Source organism: Eutrigla gurnardus (assembly GCF_963514095.1).
Source record: "Eutrigla gurnardus genome assembly, chromosome: 7".
Lineage (NCBI taxonomy): Eukaryota > Metazoa > Chordata > Actinopteri > Perciformes > Triglidae > Eutrigla > Eutrigla gurnardus.
In genome coordinates this window covers 13433896-13449591 of record NC_139921.1, presented here as the reverse complement: position 1 = coordinate 13449591, position 15696 = coordinate 13433896, and the positions used below count along the sequence as shown (strand labels likewise).

General features: G+C 44.4%; 1 protein-coding gene across 2 annotated transcripts in view; it reads left to right on the top strand.

Annotated features, from left to right (window-relative positions):
• Positions 1-15306, top strand: part of ldlrap1b (low density lipoprotein receptor adaptor protein 1b) — a 55438-nt gene extending 40132 nt beyond the window's left edge. The window contains exons 6-10 of one of the 2 annotated variants that reach the window (XM_084014056.1): positions 8292-8387; positions 10004-10137; positions 10472-10506; positions 12233-12264; positions 13911-15306. In XM_084014056.1, the coding sequence (XP_083870182.1) occupies positions 8292-8387; positions 10004-10137; positions 10472-10506; positions 12233-12264; positions 13911-13957 (344 nt within the window). In that variant the 3' untranslated portion in view covers positions 13958-15306. The remainder of the gene's footprint in view (positions 1-8291; positions 8388-10003; positions 10138-10471; positions 10507-12232; positions 12265-13910) is intronic. The other variant, XM_084014055.1, reaches the window with a different exon arrangement.
• Positions 15307-15696: the final 390 nt, after the last annotated feature.

Genomic DNA, 15696 nt, shown 5'->3' with positions numbered 1-15696 from the left:
CACAGGAAGGATCCGTGGTGTCGGAAAGCACTCAAGTCGCCGGCTTGGAGTTGTGGGCTCGCAAGCGGTGCGGTTCGAGCAGAGCCAGGATTAGGCTCTGGAAAAGGCATCCGCATTGGTAGAGGGTCTCTGGACTCTTGGATGACGGCGACTCGTTCGTCGGAGGCCATCAGGCCACCTGAGGGGTGGAGCGGTATTGGCGTCTCGACCTGAGCCCAGATGCGCCCCTGATGGCAGTCGATAAGCGGTGCCAGCCGGTCCAGGAGATCCTGACCAATGAGAAGTGGTTCGGTGTCAATGGCACAAATGTGGATGGGGTGCACAAGAGTGACTCCCTGAAACGTGAGGTCCACCCACGCACGTTCTGTGATGGGTGACCTGTTCTGCGTGTAGCTGGTGATGCTAACGTGGCAGGGCTCAATTTGAAGTGGTTTACCTAGGGAGAGCATGGTTCGGGTCACCTCCGCAAAGGTGCGTTGGCACATTAGACTGATCTCAGAGCCCGAGTCGAGTAGGGCGAGGATGTCTACCACCACCGAGGTGTAAATGCGTCTAGCGTGTCCAGAGATTTATGCACAATAACCTGAGAGGTATAGTAATAATAATAATAGTAAATATTATTATTATGAATATGATTGTTTAGAAATCGATTTTCAAGGATCGATTTGTCAACCCTATTGCTTTTGTCAGCTTGTCGACCAGGTCGTCCATATCCTTTTCTCTCATTCGGGAGTTTGTCGTCCAGGAATTATACTTACCCTCTTGTTTGCGTTCAAACTGGACCTTATTCCTGGGGTTATTTTCGTTCCTGGGTTCTGTGTGATTCCAGGGGCGTGCGTTCCGCTCACCCCCTTGGTTCTGTCGCCATTGTTGCTGGTTAGGTTCCCGGTGTGCCTGTTGTACTGGTCTGGTACTTACCCTTGGCTGAGGCACTTCATCTCCCTCCAGCCCTAGGCCTGTGTGTTCCGCGGTTTGGATCCCCAGGACTCTGGCGTCCTCCCCGGGTGACCTTGCGGGTCGCACCCGGGTCTCCCATGACATCTGTGCGAAATTACGAACCTCTTGCATGGAAAGTCGGTATGTCCTGCAGTGCATGGTGACATCGTAGCGCACACTTTCGTGTAGGTTATGCAGGAAGAGGGCCTTGAAGGCAGGCTCTTCCTCCACTCCTGGGGAGTTACGGCCCTGAGCATAGGTGGCCCTGAAGCGCCTATAGTACTCCCTGGGTGGTTCCTGCTTCCTGTGTAGAACAGCGAGGGCGCCGAGCATGGCGGAGGCGGGGTCCCTGTACCGGCTATACTCCTCCTTGAGTGCTTCACAAAGTCTGGAGTATCGGTCCCGGTTTCTGGGTGCGAGCGTTTCTATGAAACTGTGGACATGTCTGGTAGTGGTCTTCCAGATTAGCTTGAGCTTCTCGCGTGAGGAGGCATGGGGTAGGTCACGCAGACAGTGGTCTATCTCTTTGAGATAGCCATCAATATCCGACTCTTTGTGAGTCGGATCAAACCGTTCGATGTCTCTGGCGAGGGACTCTAACTGTCGGGTGCGCAGGCCATGGTTTGCGGCTGGATATGGGCCATCTGATTCACTTGACGACCCGTTATCACCACGGTAATTGTCTCGGACAGAGTGACCCCTCCCCCTTGGAGGTGGGGATGGAGTCCGAGGCATGCGTGACTCTCCTAACGAATGTCGGTGGTGCATTCGTGGGAATCTGGAATCCCCCGTTGAGCTCCGAGCCACTGGGAGGTAGCTCACGCTTCGGCGTGGGGACTCGTCCCGCTGGGAGTAGCTCCACTTGTGAGGTGGGGCTTCTCGTTCCAGTGGGTGGGTGGACGGTGGAGCCTGGTAGCGCCGACGTTCGGGCTCTTCCGACTGTACAAGTCTCTCCCTGCGCATGGGACGGTGTGCGTCCGGGGGGGGGGGGCGCGGTTTCAAGGTCCGACAGGTCAGGCACATCCGTGTCTGGGGGTGTACCTACCTGGGCAGCCTGAGTTTCCTCACGCTGGAGTTCTCTCTCCTCCTCCCTGCACGGCCTGCGGAGGGCTTCCTCCCTCTCCACCTTCAGTTCGGCCACTTCCTGTCGCAGGGAGGTGGCTGCATGACCCAGTCGATTGATTCGCTCCTCATCCTCAGCTTTCTGCAGTTGTGCTCTGCGCTGAGACAGGAGGAAGATTCGACCCACCACGTCAGTGATTGTGCGTTGTGGTTTCCCTGACGGGTCATTAACATAATCAACAAGCTCCTGCAGTTGATCATTGCATGTCACTACATCGTAGTGCTCAAGGTTTTCCCTGTCCTCAAGGGACAGGTGGAGGAGACCAGCGACCGCATCCTGCAGGTCTGCGTCGACTGATACCTGGGGAGCCTCAGCTCCTTGTTCTTTCGGGCCGTAGTTGCTCATTTTACCTCTAGTAAAAGGCAGAACCCGGTGGCTTCACTTGTTTGGTTTTAACAGCGAAAAAGAATGTATGTTGTTATGCTGATGTGGGTGCACAGGTGAGCGGCGTCGACCTGTGACTTACAATGGGAATGTTAATACACTTCTACAGTCTGTGGACTGGTAGTGAGGTGTCTCTAGCACCTCTGGTGAGTGATAACAGTGTTATAACGCGTCTGAGTATCCCTAACCCTGTGTTTGTTAGTATTGTTGTTAAACAATAAATGGCTAATCACAACATGCATATGCAACCCTCAACTGTACTTGCTTGGCAAATAGTAATGGGGAACAAACAAATCGATCCTTGAAAATCGATTTCTAAACAATCATATTCATAATAATAATATTTACTATTATTATTATTACTATACCTCTCAGGTTATTGTGCATAAATCTCTGGACAAAGCTGGTTTAAGAAGGCCTCACACGGGGCGGCAATTATGTTGGGGTTGTAGCAGGAGCAGATTTGGTTATCAACAGTTAATTATTAATATCAATATGATTATCGGTATTAATAATTATATTTAATATATTATCATGATATAATCATGAATAAACGGGGCACCACCCTGGGATCAGGGAAAAGATAACCTAAAACTGTATTCAGTCTCAATATAAAGGTCTTATACTCACATGCCAATCATCGTGATCATTGGCATGGAAGCATAAAAACAATCTAACAATTAAAAAGGCGTGAAATTCAAGCACTAGCCTTCACAACCTGCTGTTATCCAGTGACATATACACAACAAGCACAAGAGACCGCTAGTTATAACATACGGTAATAAGATTTATTAAAATCAGTAATAATGATCACAATCAATAACACTGCAATTAACAAAGCCTTATTACCTAACTACCTAACACACAAAGCTAAGCTTAAACAAAGGGAGAGACACACGTGGAGTGTGTGTGCGTATGTGTGTGCGTGCGTGTGCGTGTGTGTGCGTATGGCGTCAGAATCGTTTCATATTACTTGCGCAACTATCAACTGAACGCGTCAATGTGTAATGTAGTTGCCTCCCCTGGTTGACTGAAATGAACAGGCCAACTACATTACGCGTTCAAGTTACGCGGAGTAGGTGCGCACAGCAGATCAATTCCGGCCGCGCAGCATCAGAATCTGCGACCGCACGTGCGTGTGAACGCGTAACAACATTTGTCAAACAGTGACAGACAGACGTGCGCACGCTGCTTCATATGTACGCAGCTTCTTGTTACGCGTGACATACAACCTGCGCACGACAACGCACGCACGCATGCACGCATAACAAATAACCATGCGTTCACACACACACGCTGCTGCGCATCTTTCTAAGTGTTTTGACATCGATTTACCTTCATAGTGTGCGTGCATGTGCGTACGTGTGCGTACGTGTGCGTGTGCGTGTGCATGTGTGTGCGTGCGTGTCGAGAGAGAGAGAGAGAGGGAGAGATGGCTATGGGCGGCCACCAGATGGAACTATTCCTCGCAGCGTTCAGGGGCGGAGCCACTGGCGTCCGATGGAGTAGCGAGAGAGAGAGAGAGAGAGAGAGAGAGATGTAGCTATGTCCCTAGCGTCCGCCGGGAACAGCTGGCTTAGGACACGTGTGTGCGGCGTGTATGTGTGTGTGTGTGTTAGCGGGACACGAACAAAGAGAGAGAAAATGCGCGAGCGATATTCCGAGGCCCAGAAGCCGTGCCACTGTCACACGGGCTCGCGTGAATGAACTGGCGTTTATTCCGCGAGACCGGTCTTTTAACTGATAGTAGAGGCTTTCTGAGCTCACGAATATGGCAGAGGTTAGTCGAAAACACTGTTACAGAAATCAACCCAGCTGCGTGGGTACACGATCAGCATTCACATACAGCAGCACATGAACAAACGGACTCGGCGATCCGCGATCAGAACTTAAAACACATTAACAAGAATTACAAGCATGTCCTACACTATCGAATCTCTGCTTCTGCCCAGACAAATAGCCTCTTACTTTGTCGATGTGAGATGCGTCGATGTGAGGGTTTCCGTCCCGTGCGGCGATGGCGTTCCTTGACGCCGGCAACGGACAGTAGTTCGTGGGGCGCTCTTTCAGCGCCGGATCCAATTGGTTGAAGAAAACCGTTAGTTATTCTTCCTTCTGCAGGAACAATCGCGTGGCTCTGCGATTTAGTCAGCTGATTTCAGACAAAGACGGGTCGAGTTATCCGTTCTGCTGGCAGCTGGGACGAAGAAAGTTTTTCTTCTTACCGCGGGGAACAGGAGAGTCGCGCTGTCGCGGTGGTCTCCTCGGGATCCAAAATGATAAACAAAAGAAAAATAAAACGAGTAGAGAAAAAGATAGGAAAACAGTCTGTTGCTCGTCCAGCGAGTTTTGGGGAAAGACTGCGGCCTAGGACAAAGGGAAACGCTGCAGACGTAATCTTCACCTCCTGGCGTAACGCGAGTTACTTTGGAGAGAGAAAGTTTTTCTGGTGGCCGCGGGATTTATAGCTTACGGCTGGTCCGGGGGACCCCCTGGAGTCCCATGCAGTTCGCAGCCAATGGAGCGCCAGCTGTGTGACGTCAGATCTCGTGACCAGGTGGAGGTGACACTAAAATGGTGGTTGTAGTTTTTTATCTCCTTTGTCCCATTGTCTGGCCGCATTGTGTAGGCTTTGTAGGCCGCATTCTGTAGTCCTAACGGTTAGGTCCCAACAACCCCTACAGGGGGGAAATCATCAACGAGAGCGAAGACACCCGTTTTAGTTTAGTGACGCCTCTTTATTACAACTCAGTCATAGTTAAAAACGCATCTAGGTATTGACATGGGGAGGGGTGGAGAAGAGTTGAGGTTAGCTTGGGGCGGAGGAGTGCTGACTGGAAGTAAATGTTCTCATTGTCCTTTACAGTGAAAATAAGACTGTGCTAGCTGGGATTTTTCCTGGATATATCTTATCTTTAGAAAACATTTTCCTTTTCTCCTGATTTATATTTTTCTATTTTATGTCAAACTTGGAAGGCATTCCAACCTCTATAAATTGGCACCTCTTAAATGGACTACTCTGAGGAGATGAGTATACAGTGCATGCTCAGGCACAATCATGTATACAGCAGGCAATCAAAGTGCTGTGTAAAGAGGATGCCACACTCATTCTTCTGTACTGCTCAGCAGAACATGCATGTAATTTACTGCATGTATGACTCCAGTGTAAATGAGTGGCTTTTGCAACATAATATTGGTTTCTGCATCATAACTTTTCACTTGGCACCATGACCCATCCCCATCAGTTTATTTTATCTTCTCCCTCTCCTTCCCCAACCATCATAGCACTCACTTCTGCTTATTATAAGGAGGCAGATGGGTGAAGAAGAGGAGAACGTTGGAAGGGGATGGGGGATGAGGAGAGAGGGCAAGAGAGCATGAAAGGCGGGGCAGAGAGGGCTGTTGGGGTGGAGAGTATGTTAGAGAAAAAGGAAAATGATTGTGTGGATGTGCCAGTGGGAGCTCAACCTCTTGACAGATTCAGTGTCAGTGCCATTGATCCTGTCTCACGCGAAGGCAAGCTTATTTATTCAGTCCTTTAGAGAGACACACTTGCACTGTATGAAAATCCTAGCAGCCTCTTTTATTTCTTCCACATTTCGTCTTCTACTGTGGTGTGTGTGGGAATGTTTAAATGTGGGCACATTTCTATTTTGGCTAAGGGATTATTTTTTCCCAAACTGAAGGCCACAGGCTCCTTGCCTCACACCTCTTCATTCAGTTGTTTGTAACTTTGAGCTGGATATTAAATCTGCTGCCTATTCACTCTTTCACCTCATACACTTTGTCTCCCACATTTCTTTTTTTCAGTATGTCTAGCTTGCTCTTTCCGTCTCTCATCGTCACTGATGAAGGAAGGACTGATAACTAGCTGGTTGGAGGTCATGGAGGGAAAAGGAAGAATAGCTATCCATTAAGCAGTAGTGGTGTTCTTTTGTAGTAGAGAAGAAAGGGAGGGTGGGGATATCCGTTCTAATCTGTTTCATTAAAGTTACAAGACCCTGGAGGATCAGGGCAGGAAGAAGGGGTATCCACTGTATGTCTGTCTAGTTTGTGGCTTCTATTTCTTACAAACTCTCCTCCACCAATCGCAGTGGTGCTCCACAGCCCACCACACATTCCCAACCCACATCCGTCTGTATATTACTGCTCCCATCTCTGTTCATAAATCTGTGTTCATAGAATAGTCACTGTAAACACTATAGCTTTGAACTTGCCTATCTTGAAATTGCTTCCATGTTTTGCAGGCTGTAAAATATGCACTTGAAAGACAATAGGGGTAAAATGGGTGCCTTGGAAAAGCTTTTGTAACACCATCACTAAGCCACCTGGGCTCATGGGGAATGGGATGTTTTTTTATGTCTATGATGATGAAATGATAAACACCTCCTTGGTGTCTGCAGGTTTAATTCAGAAATTGATATTTAATCTGTAGCCACAGTGTTGAAACGTTGCGCAAGTATTGGTCAGGGTCTTGGCCCCTCTGGGTGTTTACACTTGTTCAGAAAGTCTTGTGTCAGTTCTTTGATTTTTCACTTAACCCTCACATAATGGGAAATGGTGATACTTCACTTAGTATAGATGGTTGTTTATGTATGCATTTCTGACTAGAGGCTGAGCCCGTATATATCAGCCATCTCGGGGCAGGAGATCGCTCCTAACTGGCCAAAAACCTAGGGTGATGCCTTTTGGGTCCTACTTTTAAGATTAAGAGTAAATCCACTTTCTAAACTTAGGAAATCACTCTTTTCTCTTCTCCATAGAGGAGTCCTAACCCATTAGAAATTTGCAGGAGATGGCATTCATGCAGAGAGATTATTTGAAAGAAGATTTGGGAGTGCCTGATGACAATAAGCTTATTGAAATATATTTTTTGGGGGTGAAAATGTAATAATATGTGAGACTGACGTTGTGTGGGATGCACAGGAAACAGAACATGCTGTCCTCACAATGTTGCACTTCATTGTAACAGGGTAATGCAGCAGTACAACACAACAGTGATGATCCTGTCAGAGCCAAGTATAGTATGAGTATATAACTTTGATGGCAGTTATGCACCTCATTATGCGCACAGTGGTAAAAGTAGATTTAACTAAATTAAAACAGGTAAAATATTTTTAGAGGGCCTTATCATATTTTAGAAAGGCTATTTAAAATAATAGTGGGACTATAATATTTTAAAGAAGAGGATACACTATACAATGTTCATAATATTATGGTGCATTTCCCAAGACTGTGTGACATTACAGAAATAAATAAGTTAACAAGGGATCTATTTGAAAGGCAAATTGGACAGCAGAAGACAATATTTCAGGTTTTTTTCATGGAGAGGTTGTCTACATTAGTAAATTGATAAGTGTGTTTAGGTAAACTTTCAGTGCAATTCCAAATAGTGGCTCTGAAATGCTTGAGAAATACCATGCCTGTAACTACTGTAAACTGAGTTTAACTGTCAGGAAATACAGTTAGAGCTGTTATCAGTTGCCCTTGGTGATCGACACTTTGTAGAAATCCTTATTTGTTTAGAGAGAGCAGAGCCTATTATCTATTTGACCCATGTGTCATGCCCACTCTATTTCAATGCTGCAGTGACTGTATTAACTGCTGTATGAAGTATGTTTGTTACAATCTTTGAAGCCCAGGCCCTCTAGGTTTCAGCTGGCAGATGGCTTGACTAATGACTTTAATTTACTACCGCTGATTTGTTTACACACATTATATGCTTGGAAGCATGTTGAGTAGCTAAAAAAGTAAACCGTTCCTTTAGTAACTCACCCTGTGGTTATAAGCTCCTGAATCATAGTTTGCTTGTCTTGTACTGTATGTACCTTTTTCGTTTCTCACACAGAGAAAGAGAAGCGAGTGAAGTCAGGTTCAGATGGAGAAGGAGCCAGCAACTCACAGTCCGACAGCTCAGCCAGCCTGGGCAGCCTGAAGGGAGAAGGTGAGTCACGTCACCCATCGTCGCATCTTTCTCTCTCTCCACCTTGCCCTCTCTGTCACAGTAATCATAGCTTCAAGGGGAATGAAGAGTATTCCGCCTCTTGTTAAAGGGTGGCTTACATTGAGGCTGCGGGTCAGCTGACAACCTTTTTCCGTGGTTATTCTTTCTTACTAGCATCGTTATCCATTAAAACAACACATTTGATCACAATGGAGAACTGTTCATGGAAAAATGTATCAATTCTCTTGCATTCTGGAAAAACAATTACTGTCCTATTTGTATAAAGACCATGAAAGAGGCCTACATTCTCTGTGAGCCCCATTGTTCGATCAAATCTTCTAAGATTCCAAGGCTTGAGACACGGGGCATGGTTTCTAAACATGCTGTTGGCATCGCGCAAGCCAGGCAACCTTAAGACATTATTAGTTCCATTGTCAAGATACAAGCAAAGATACAATGAGATGAGGAGCATCCTATTGCCAGTGGCACAATGGCTGGACACATTCCTCATAATTCTTTCTCTTTGTTAGTCTGTTTTGTGCATGTTTTTTTCCCGTCACACTTTGTAAGCGGATAATTTTCTCTGATCCCTTTGGTACTGGATGTTTCAGATTGAGGCAGTTTTTTAGCAGGCATTTCAGCTTTGTACTGAGCTTCCCCCTGTGCCAGCAAGGTGGCCTCCAGCCAGAGAGAGATCTCTCTTAATCTAACCCAACACTTTATTTGGGACTGCAGCCCCATCATTTATGACCGATACATGTTTTAAGGATGATTCCAATTGAGAAAACTCAACAAAGTAGGACTTGGAAACAAAGAGGCTTCCTGTGCGTTTTTGGACCAACATTATCCTACAGCACACTGTATTTCTGTAAACCAAATTGGCGTAATTGTACTGCAGAGTGGTACACGGTCATTCATGAAACAAGATACCCTCAGTTTTCTTCCGGCGCCAGGCCTCATACAGTGGCTACAAAATACAAATGCCACTCCCTCCTGTGCCAACATATGTTTAGCCTGCTTGATAGTGATCGTCCTTTCTCAGTGTTCTCCTCTTTACAGGGTGAAAGCTAGGACTGCAATAAGCTACTTATTTGCATTATCAGCAGATTATTTTCTTGAGTAATAATTTAGTCTATATAATGTCAACGCATTTTGAAAAATGTACCTCACGGTTTCCCAGAGCCCAAAGTGACATCAGGTTTTTTTTTTTTTTTTTTGCAAACAATATTTCAAAATTGAAAGACAATTAATTTCCTGTCATAAACAAAGAAGAAAATATTGACACTTGAGAAGTTTGAACCACCGAATATTTGGCGTTTGTGCTTGAAAAATGAAAAATTGTTTAGCCGATTAATTTATATTTTCAATTGATGAATCAACCAATCGTTGAAGATTTAGTTATTAAATGTGCCAGCTGGGTTTTTGCTCACAGAACCTCACTACCCACATAACAAACACATGAAATGGTAACTACCAACAGATTCTCTGCAGATAGACACTGCCACACACTTCTAGTGGTTCATAATTGATTGATTGATTGAGAGGGATTACCTTTTCAGAAAATCCTATTCATCCTGCCTTTTTAATTGATGAAATGTGTTTGTTCTGTATTACAGAGGTAGCCACGGGAGAACTTCTGGATTTGGCAGAGGGAGCCAACATAGCGCTGGGCAACTCAGGAACAAAGCAGGCTGAATCAGATCCCTTTATGGTGCATAATCACGCAACAGAAAACAACAATACTGTATGGGTAAGACATCAGTGAGTTTCAGCTTGATAAAATAGGAAGGAATCAGCCACCGTGCCTGGTGATGTACTGTACCTGTTGTATACAAAGGAGTTGATTCTGCAGTTCAGCTGCCACAAAGGTCAGGCAATAACCCATTGAACAGAGCTGGCGTTATCAAATGGTCACATTGCTGGCTGTGGGCTAAAAGTAGCCTAGATTAACCTCCTAACCCATGTGAGGTGAGAGAAAAGAGGGGACTGACTGTGTATGTGTGAGTGAATCTATTAAAAGCTGTTTACTTATCACGCAATTCATTTTCTGTTTAACTTTCATATGTGTATGTTCTGTGTGGCAGGAGTTGGAGGATGGTCTGGACGAGGCTTTCTCAAGGTGAGAACTAGTGTGCATTAGGGTTTTCCCTAAAGACTGCTGCTTGGCTGCTTTAGCAATAAATACTGCCTCCCTATGCTCAGTTCACCCTGGTGCGCTCCCAAGGGCAGGAGACGGGCTCAGTTTACAGGCCCTGATGTGGCCGATGCCCACCTTGGTTCATGCTGCTTTTGTAGGTGTTGCCATCATCTTAGACCCACACACGGATTCCATATGAGCTCAGAAAGCCTGCGATTACAACTGAACTGCTACAAATGCTGCTGAGAGACACTTTGCTTGGTATTTATGTCACTTATTTTGCAGTGTAGTGCTCTCATAATTTGCAGGTTCAAGGTTGACAGAATTGTCTATTGTCTGCGCTTATTGGAATTTCTGAAACTCTGTCTATGCAATACAAACTAATCTGAAATGGAGTCCACTGTGATAAATGTTTCAATTTGGTCTAAATCAGCAGCACACAATAAGTGGCGGTGGTCTTCTCTCAGGTTGAATGGTGTAAATGTGTACAGCCATTTGTTTGACTCATTTAACACTTTATTTCCTTTGGCCCTGTCTTCCACTCTCTCTGCAAATTGGACAGTGAGCTTCTTATTCTCTCATTCTTGTTTAGTGAAAGGAAAAATGGGCTACACAGTCTCTCTAATCAGGCGCTAAGAGGCTATTTTAGCCCCATTATCAGATGATTATTTGTCTACGCACACTGTAATTACACCCTCACGCCATTAATCTTTCACACTGTGATTAATGAGGATGCTCCCAGCATAAGCACAGATGCATCCACATGTAGATTTCTGTAACTGAAGGGGATCCCGAGGGCCATGTTGATGTCTCTGTCCATCAGGAAAAGCTGATTGTACTGGGTGATGGGGTCAGAACAGGAGAGAAAATTAGAGACGACTCATAATTCTGTGAATGCAAATATTACAGAATGGTAGTTGAATTATTATACATGATATTTGGCACGTGGCAAAAAACATTTTTCGTGAGGATTGAAATAAGCTCCAGATTAATGGATAGTTGTGCAACATTAATATGTAAGCTGAATATAATTTCAAATAAAAATAACAGATTCACGGTCACAGAGATTTTAAGCAACATTAAGCTTGAGAAACACATTCTCCATATACAACTACTATTTTTATTCCTAACTAGTGACATATCATGTAGTCATAAATTAGATGTAAGTACTTGGTATGTAAACATCACAAGCACCAGGGTTTTCTCTCCCTCCCGACTAAATAGAGATCATGTAATAGGCAGCAAGTTGTTGGCATCGCAGAAAACATCTGCTCCTGTTCTGCAACACCATACTTTGAATTCTTGCATTTAAATGATCTTAGATGAGCAGTTTGGGCACTGTTCTTTTTGCTATGAGCTGCAGACAATTCATGCATTGAAATAATTGTTATGGTTATTTGAGAGACTGCACTGCCATCTGCTGGCTGTAGCAGGGTTGGTCACTGTTATGCATGTCGACGCATCTTAAATAGATGTTGATCATGATGAGGAAAAGGCCAGTTTGATGTGCATATATGTTTTCTGTGCGGCAGAGATTTGAGGCAAAATAGGCCTGTTTTCTAATTATTATGGCCTTATGTTAAAGCATATACATTTGGACATATAGTGACACTGTGGCCTCATAAAATGTATCCACTCACAATATCATGGGGCTGTTCAGAATAGCTAAATTGTTGCCTGACTTGTGATGTTTCCTTTGCACCCCCAGCCGCAGTCTGGATAGCTTTGAATCCTACTCAGGTAACAACGTTATTCACTGGATCTAGTGACTTCCACCTCATTGTACCCTAGTCAACCCACTATCCAAGCTTGCTCATCCATCTGGATATTGGCGTTCATCCAGATTGATTAAGACTCATGTAGTTTTCACACTTTCTTTTACAGCCATATCCCATAACAAGACTTGTATAATTATAGGTAGAAACGCATCAAGGGGGAAAGCTCTTCATTGTCACTTCATAGTTTGATCCATCCCCAAGCTTTATAAGACACATTTCACTGCGACAGAACCTGATGTAATGTGCCACTGTATCCACATCTTCATTTTGTTTGTGCGTCTCCGCCTCGCATCCATCAACTTTGCACATGAGTGATGAATGGGAACTGCGTTTGTTCACATGTCAGTCTGACATATTTGTGTTTGAATAAGTGCTTTGTGTGTACGTTAGGGTGGTCTCATTTTGCATTGCCATGAATAGTTTTTAAAGGGGAATGTTATTGCCATATGTGGCTTAGCTTTGTTTTTTAATTCAGGATTATTTTCATAACAAATAGGACATACCTTCTGTTCACACTGTACTTACCATTTGTTCACAAGTTCTTCACAAGCTGTTTTTGATATCATAGGGCCCTAGTTTCGTGCTCAGCGCAGGGTGGCGGAGCCGGCGTAATGCAAGTTTCGACCCGCGCAGCCTTGCTCATGGTCAGTTTGGTGGATCACCTGCGCCAAGATGGGTGTGGCGGCGCAGCAGGGGGAGGCATCACAGATTCAGCTTGGCGTAGCGGAAGTTTCGTGGCAAAAAGCCTCGCCGAGACTTCGCCGAAAGCCCGCCAGCTCCAACCTGGTCTACTCTCGGCGCAAGGCGCAAATAAAGTCCATTCATTCAAGGCGAATTACAGCTGGCGGAGTGGAAGTTTGGCTGACCGGCGCGCAGTGCGCACACGTCACCGAGACCTCACAGGCAGGTTTCCACAGTTCCAGGCACATTTAAATGCAATAAATAATCACAACAAACACTATTTAATGCAACTAATTGAATCAACACGTGAATTTATATCTATATAAATTGTCCCGTCACATCTGAAGTCAGATCAAAGGCGGATGGCACGCGTAACGGAAACTCAGCCTCTCGGACCAAAACATCTCCCTCTCTCTCTCTCTCTCTCTCTCTCTCTCTCTCTCTCTCTCTCTCTCTCTCTCTCTCTCTCTCTCTCTCTCTCTCTCTCTCTCCTGTTTTTTATAATATGGGCATTGTTATTATTATGATACGCACGCACAGCGCGTGATGCGCGTGGTGGGAGCGGCGGCGCTGCTTCTGTCATCGGGTTGTCAAGTGACGAAACTTGCACTGAACCTCCCCTAACGCATTAAAGGTGAGGAGAGGAGCTCATTTGATTGGTGAAGAGCTGAATCGGCTGTATTAATCCCAGTCCACGCCTCGTCTCCTCCTCGTCTCCCACTCACGCCTTCTTCTTAGCCTGCGCGGTGCACGAAACTTGCAAAGTCCAGGCGGACACACCCCGTCGGCGTGGCGCAGGTGCGCTGCGCGCTGACTACGCCTAGTCTACAAAACTAGGGCCCCATGAGTAATGACGACGATGTTGAGCACCACTCCGGTTTCATAGTAGCAGTTGCTAAAAAAATCTGTTTTCCTCTGTTTTTACAGACTCGCTGAGTCTCGCACTAACCCCCAGGTCCTGGACATTGGGGTAAACCCTCAGGACTTCAACACTGAAGAGTGCCTGTCCCCTGGCAAATGGGACCAAGAGGACACAGACTTTACTACTATAAAAGATGCGTTCTAAAGTAAAGCCTCTGCCAGGAAGGGGAAAGCACGGGAAAATGAGGAGAATGGTGGTAAAACATGGTTGGAAATGGGAGAAGTGAGAAAACATTTTGTGACAACAGTAAAGTTTCCCACCTTCTTCCGGCTGCCAAGTCCTCTCAGTGGTTCAGTCTAGTGGCTCTCTGATGCTTCTGTGTCTCCACGACTAGAGAAGGACAACATGAGAAGGCTGCTCACAGAACAGGCCAAAGCAATACAAACCAATTTATCCCTTTTCTATAGAAAAAAAAATGCAGTCATTCAATGTTTGTTACAGTCGGTGTATTACTTCCTTTTTTGTGTCTGTTTACCCATTCACTGTTAGTAATGTGTTCATGGGACGTGCTTATGTACATTGCATTAAAGAATGTGTGTGTAAATGTACAGTATAAATTTACAAAGAGAGATATCAGAAATATGATGTGTTGAATTTTGAACAGGTCGTTAGTGAGGTAAAGTTCAACAAGGGAGCAGTAACATATTTATCTAATGTAATGTGGATTAGAGGGAAAGGCACTGGTTGAAGGTCACCAATGCACCGGTTCCAGTATTGCACAAATAAATAAAGTTACTACCTATGTGCTTCAATGATTCAGCCTTTCGTTGGGCAACAAAAGCTTTAAAAAGAAAGTGTGTGTATGAAGAGTGGTTGTTGAAAATGCATGAGAGCAAAATGACAATCTTATTTCTTTCTAATGCAAAATCTATTTTTGCACTCAGAATTCATCCACTTTTAAAAGCACACATTTAATGTAAGGGAATTTAATGTTAATAAGCATCAAACTCATTCAGGCTTATATGCAGTGCCTCTATTCATGTATTTCATTTTTTTTCTTCTTCTTTTTTAAACTTTGAATCACAGTGGTTTCATTATGTATCTTTCCAACATTGCAGGGAACTGCAAAACTTCAAAATGCATAATTCCTGCTCTTGTTCATGGATCAGGGCTTGGATGAGAAAGTGGAGGCGAGTCAGAGTTTTTATCTTCACCAACATTTTCTTTTCTTTGATCATGTCAGCAAGTTGCATTCATCAGCTGTGATTCTTAGTTGCAAAAACAAAACATAGAGTCCAAGGAGTTGAATGTGTTTTATCGGCACTCTACCATTGTACCTTTAATAATGCTGCATTTACTGGTTTATTATTTTTTTCGGGGGAGAGTTCCCAGTGTTATCTTTGGCATTTGTTCTAATTTAATTAATTAATTTGCATAAAATGTAATAAAAGTAAAATTGTGTATGTGTGATGTTTATTAATTCATCTTTAGTCTCAATGAAATACGAGTCTGATACCAGTTTGATTTTTAGATCTCTGGAAGCTCACATTGTACTGGTGGTAAACATGTTAATTGTCAGTCTGTCAAAAAACCTCAAGCTGCTAGCATCGTACTTGTGGCATAATACAATGTCAAATGTTTTTTTAATGGCAAATAATGTTGTTGCAAGTGCAAATATCACACAGAAATAGGAAATATTTTAGGAGTCAAATAAACTGTAGTGGCCTCTGTCACCTCTGGAGGGAGCAGTATCACCATATTAGACATAATGTGGAAGGATTATGATGATATTTTTGTTTATTCATAGGTTCTTCAGTGACTGGACCATATTAAACCATACTATCTTACAAT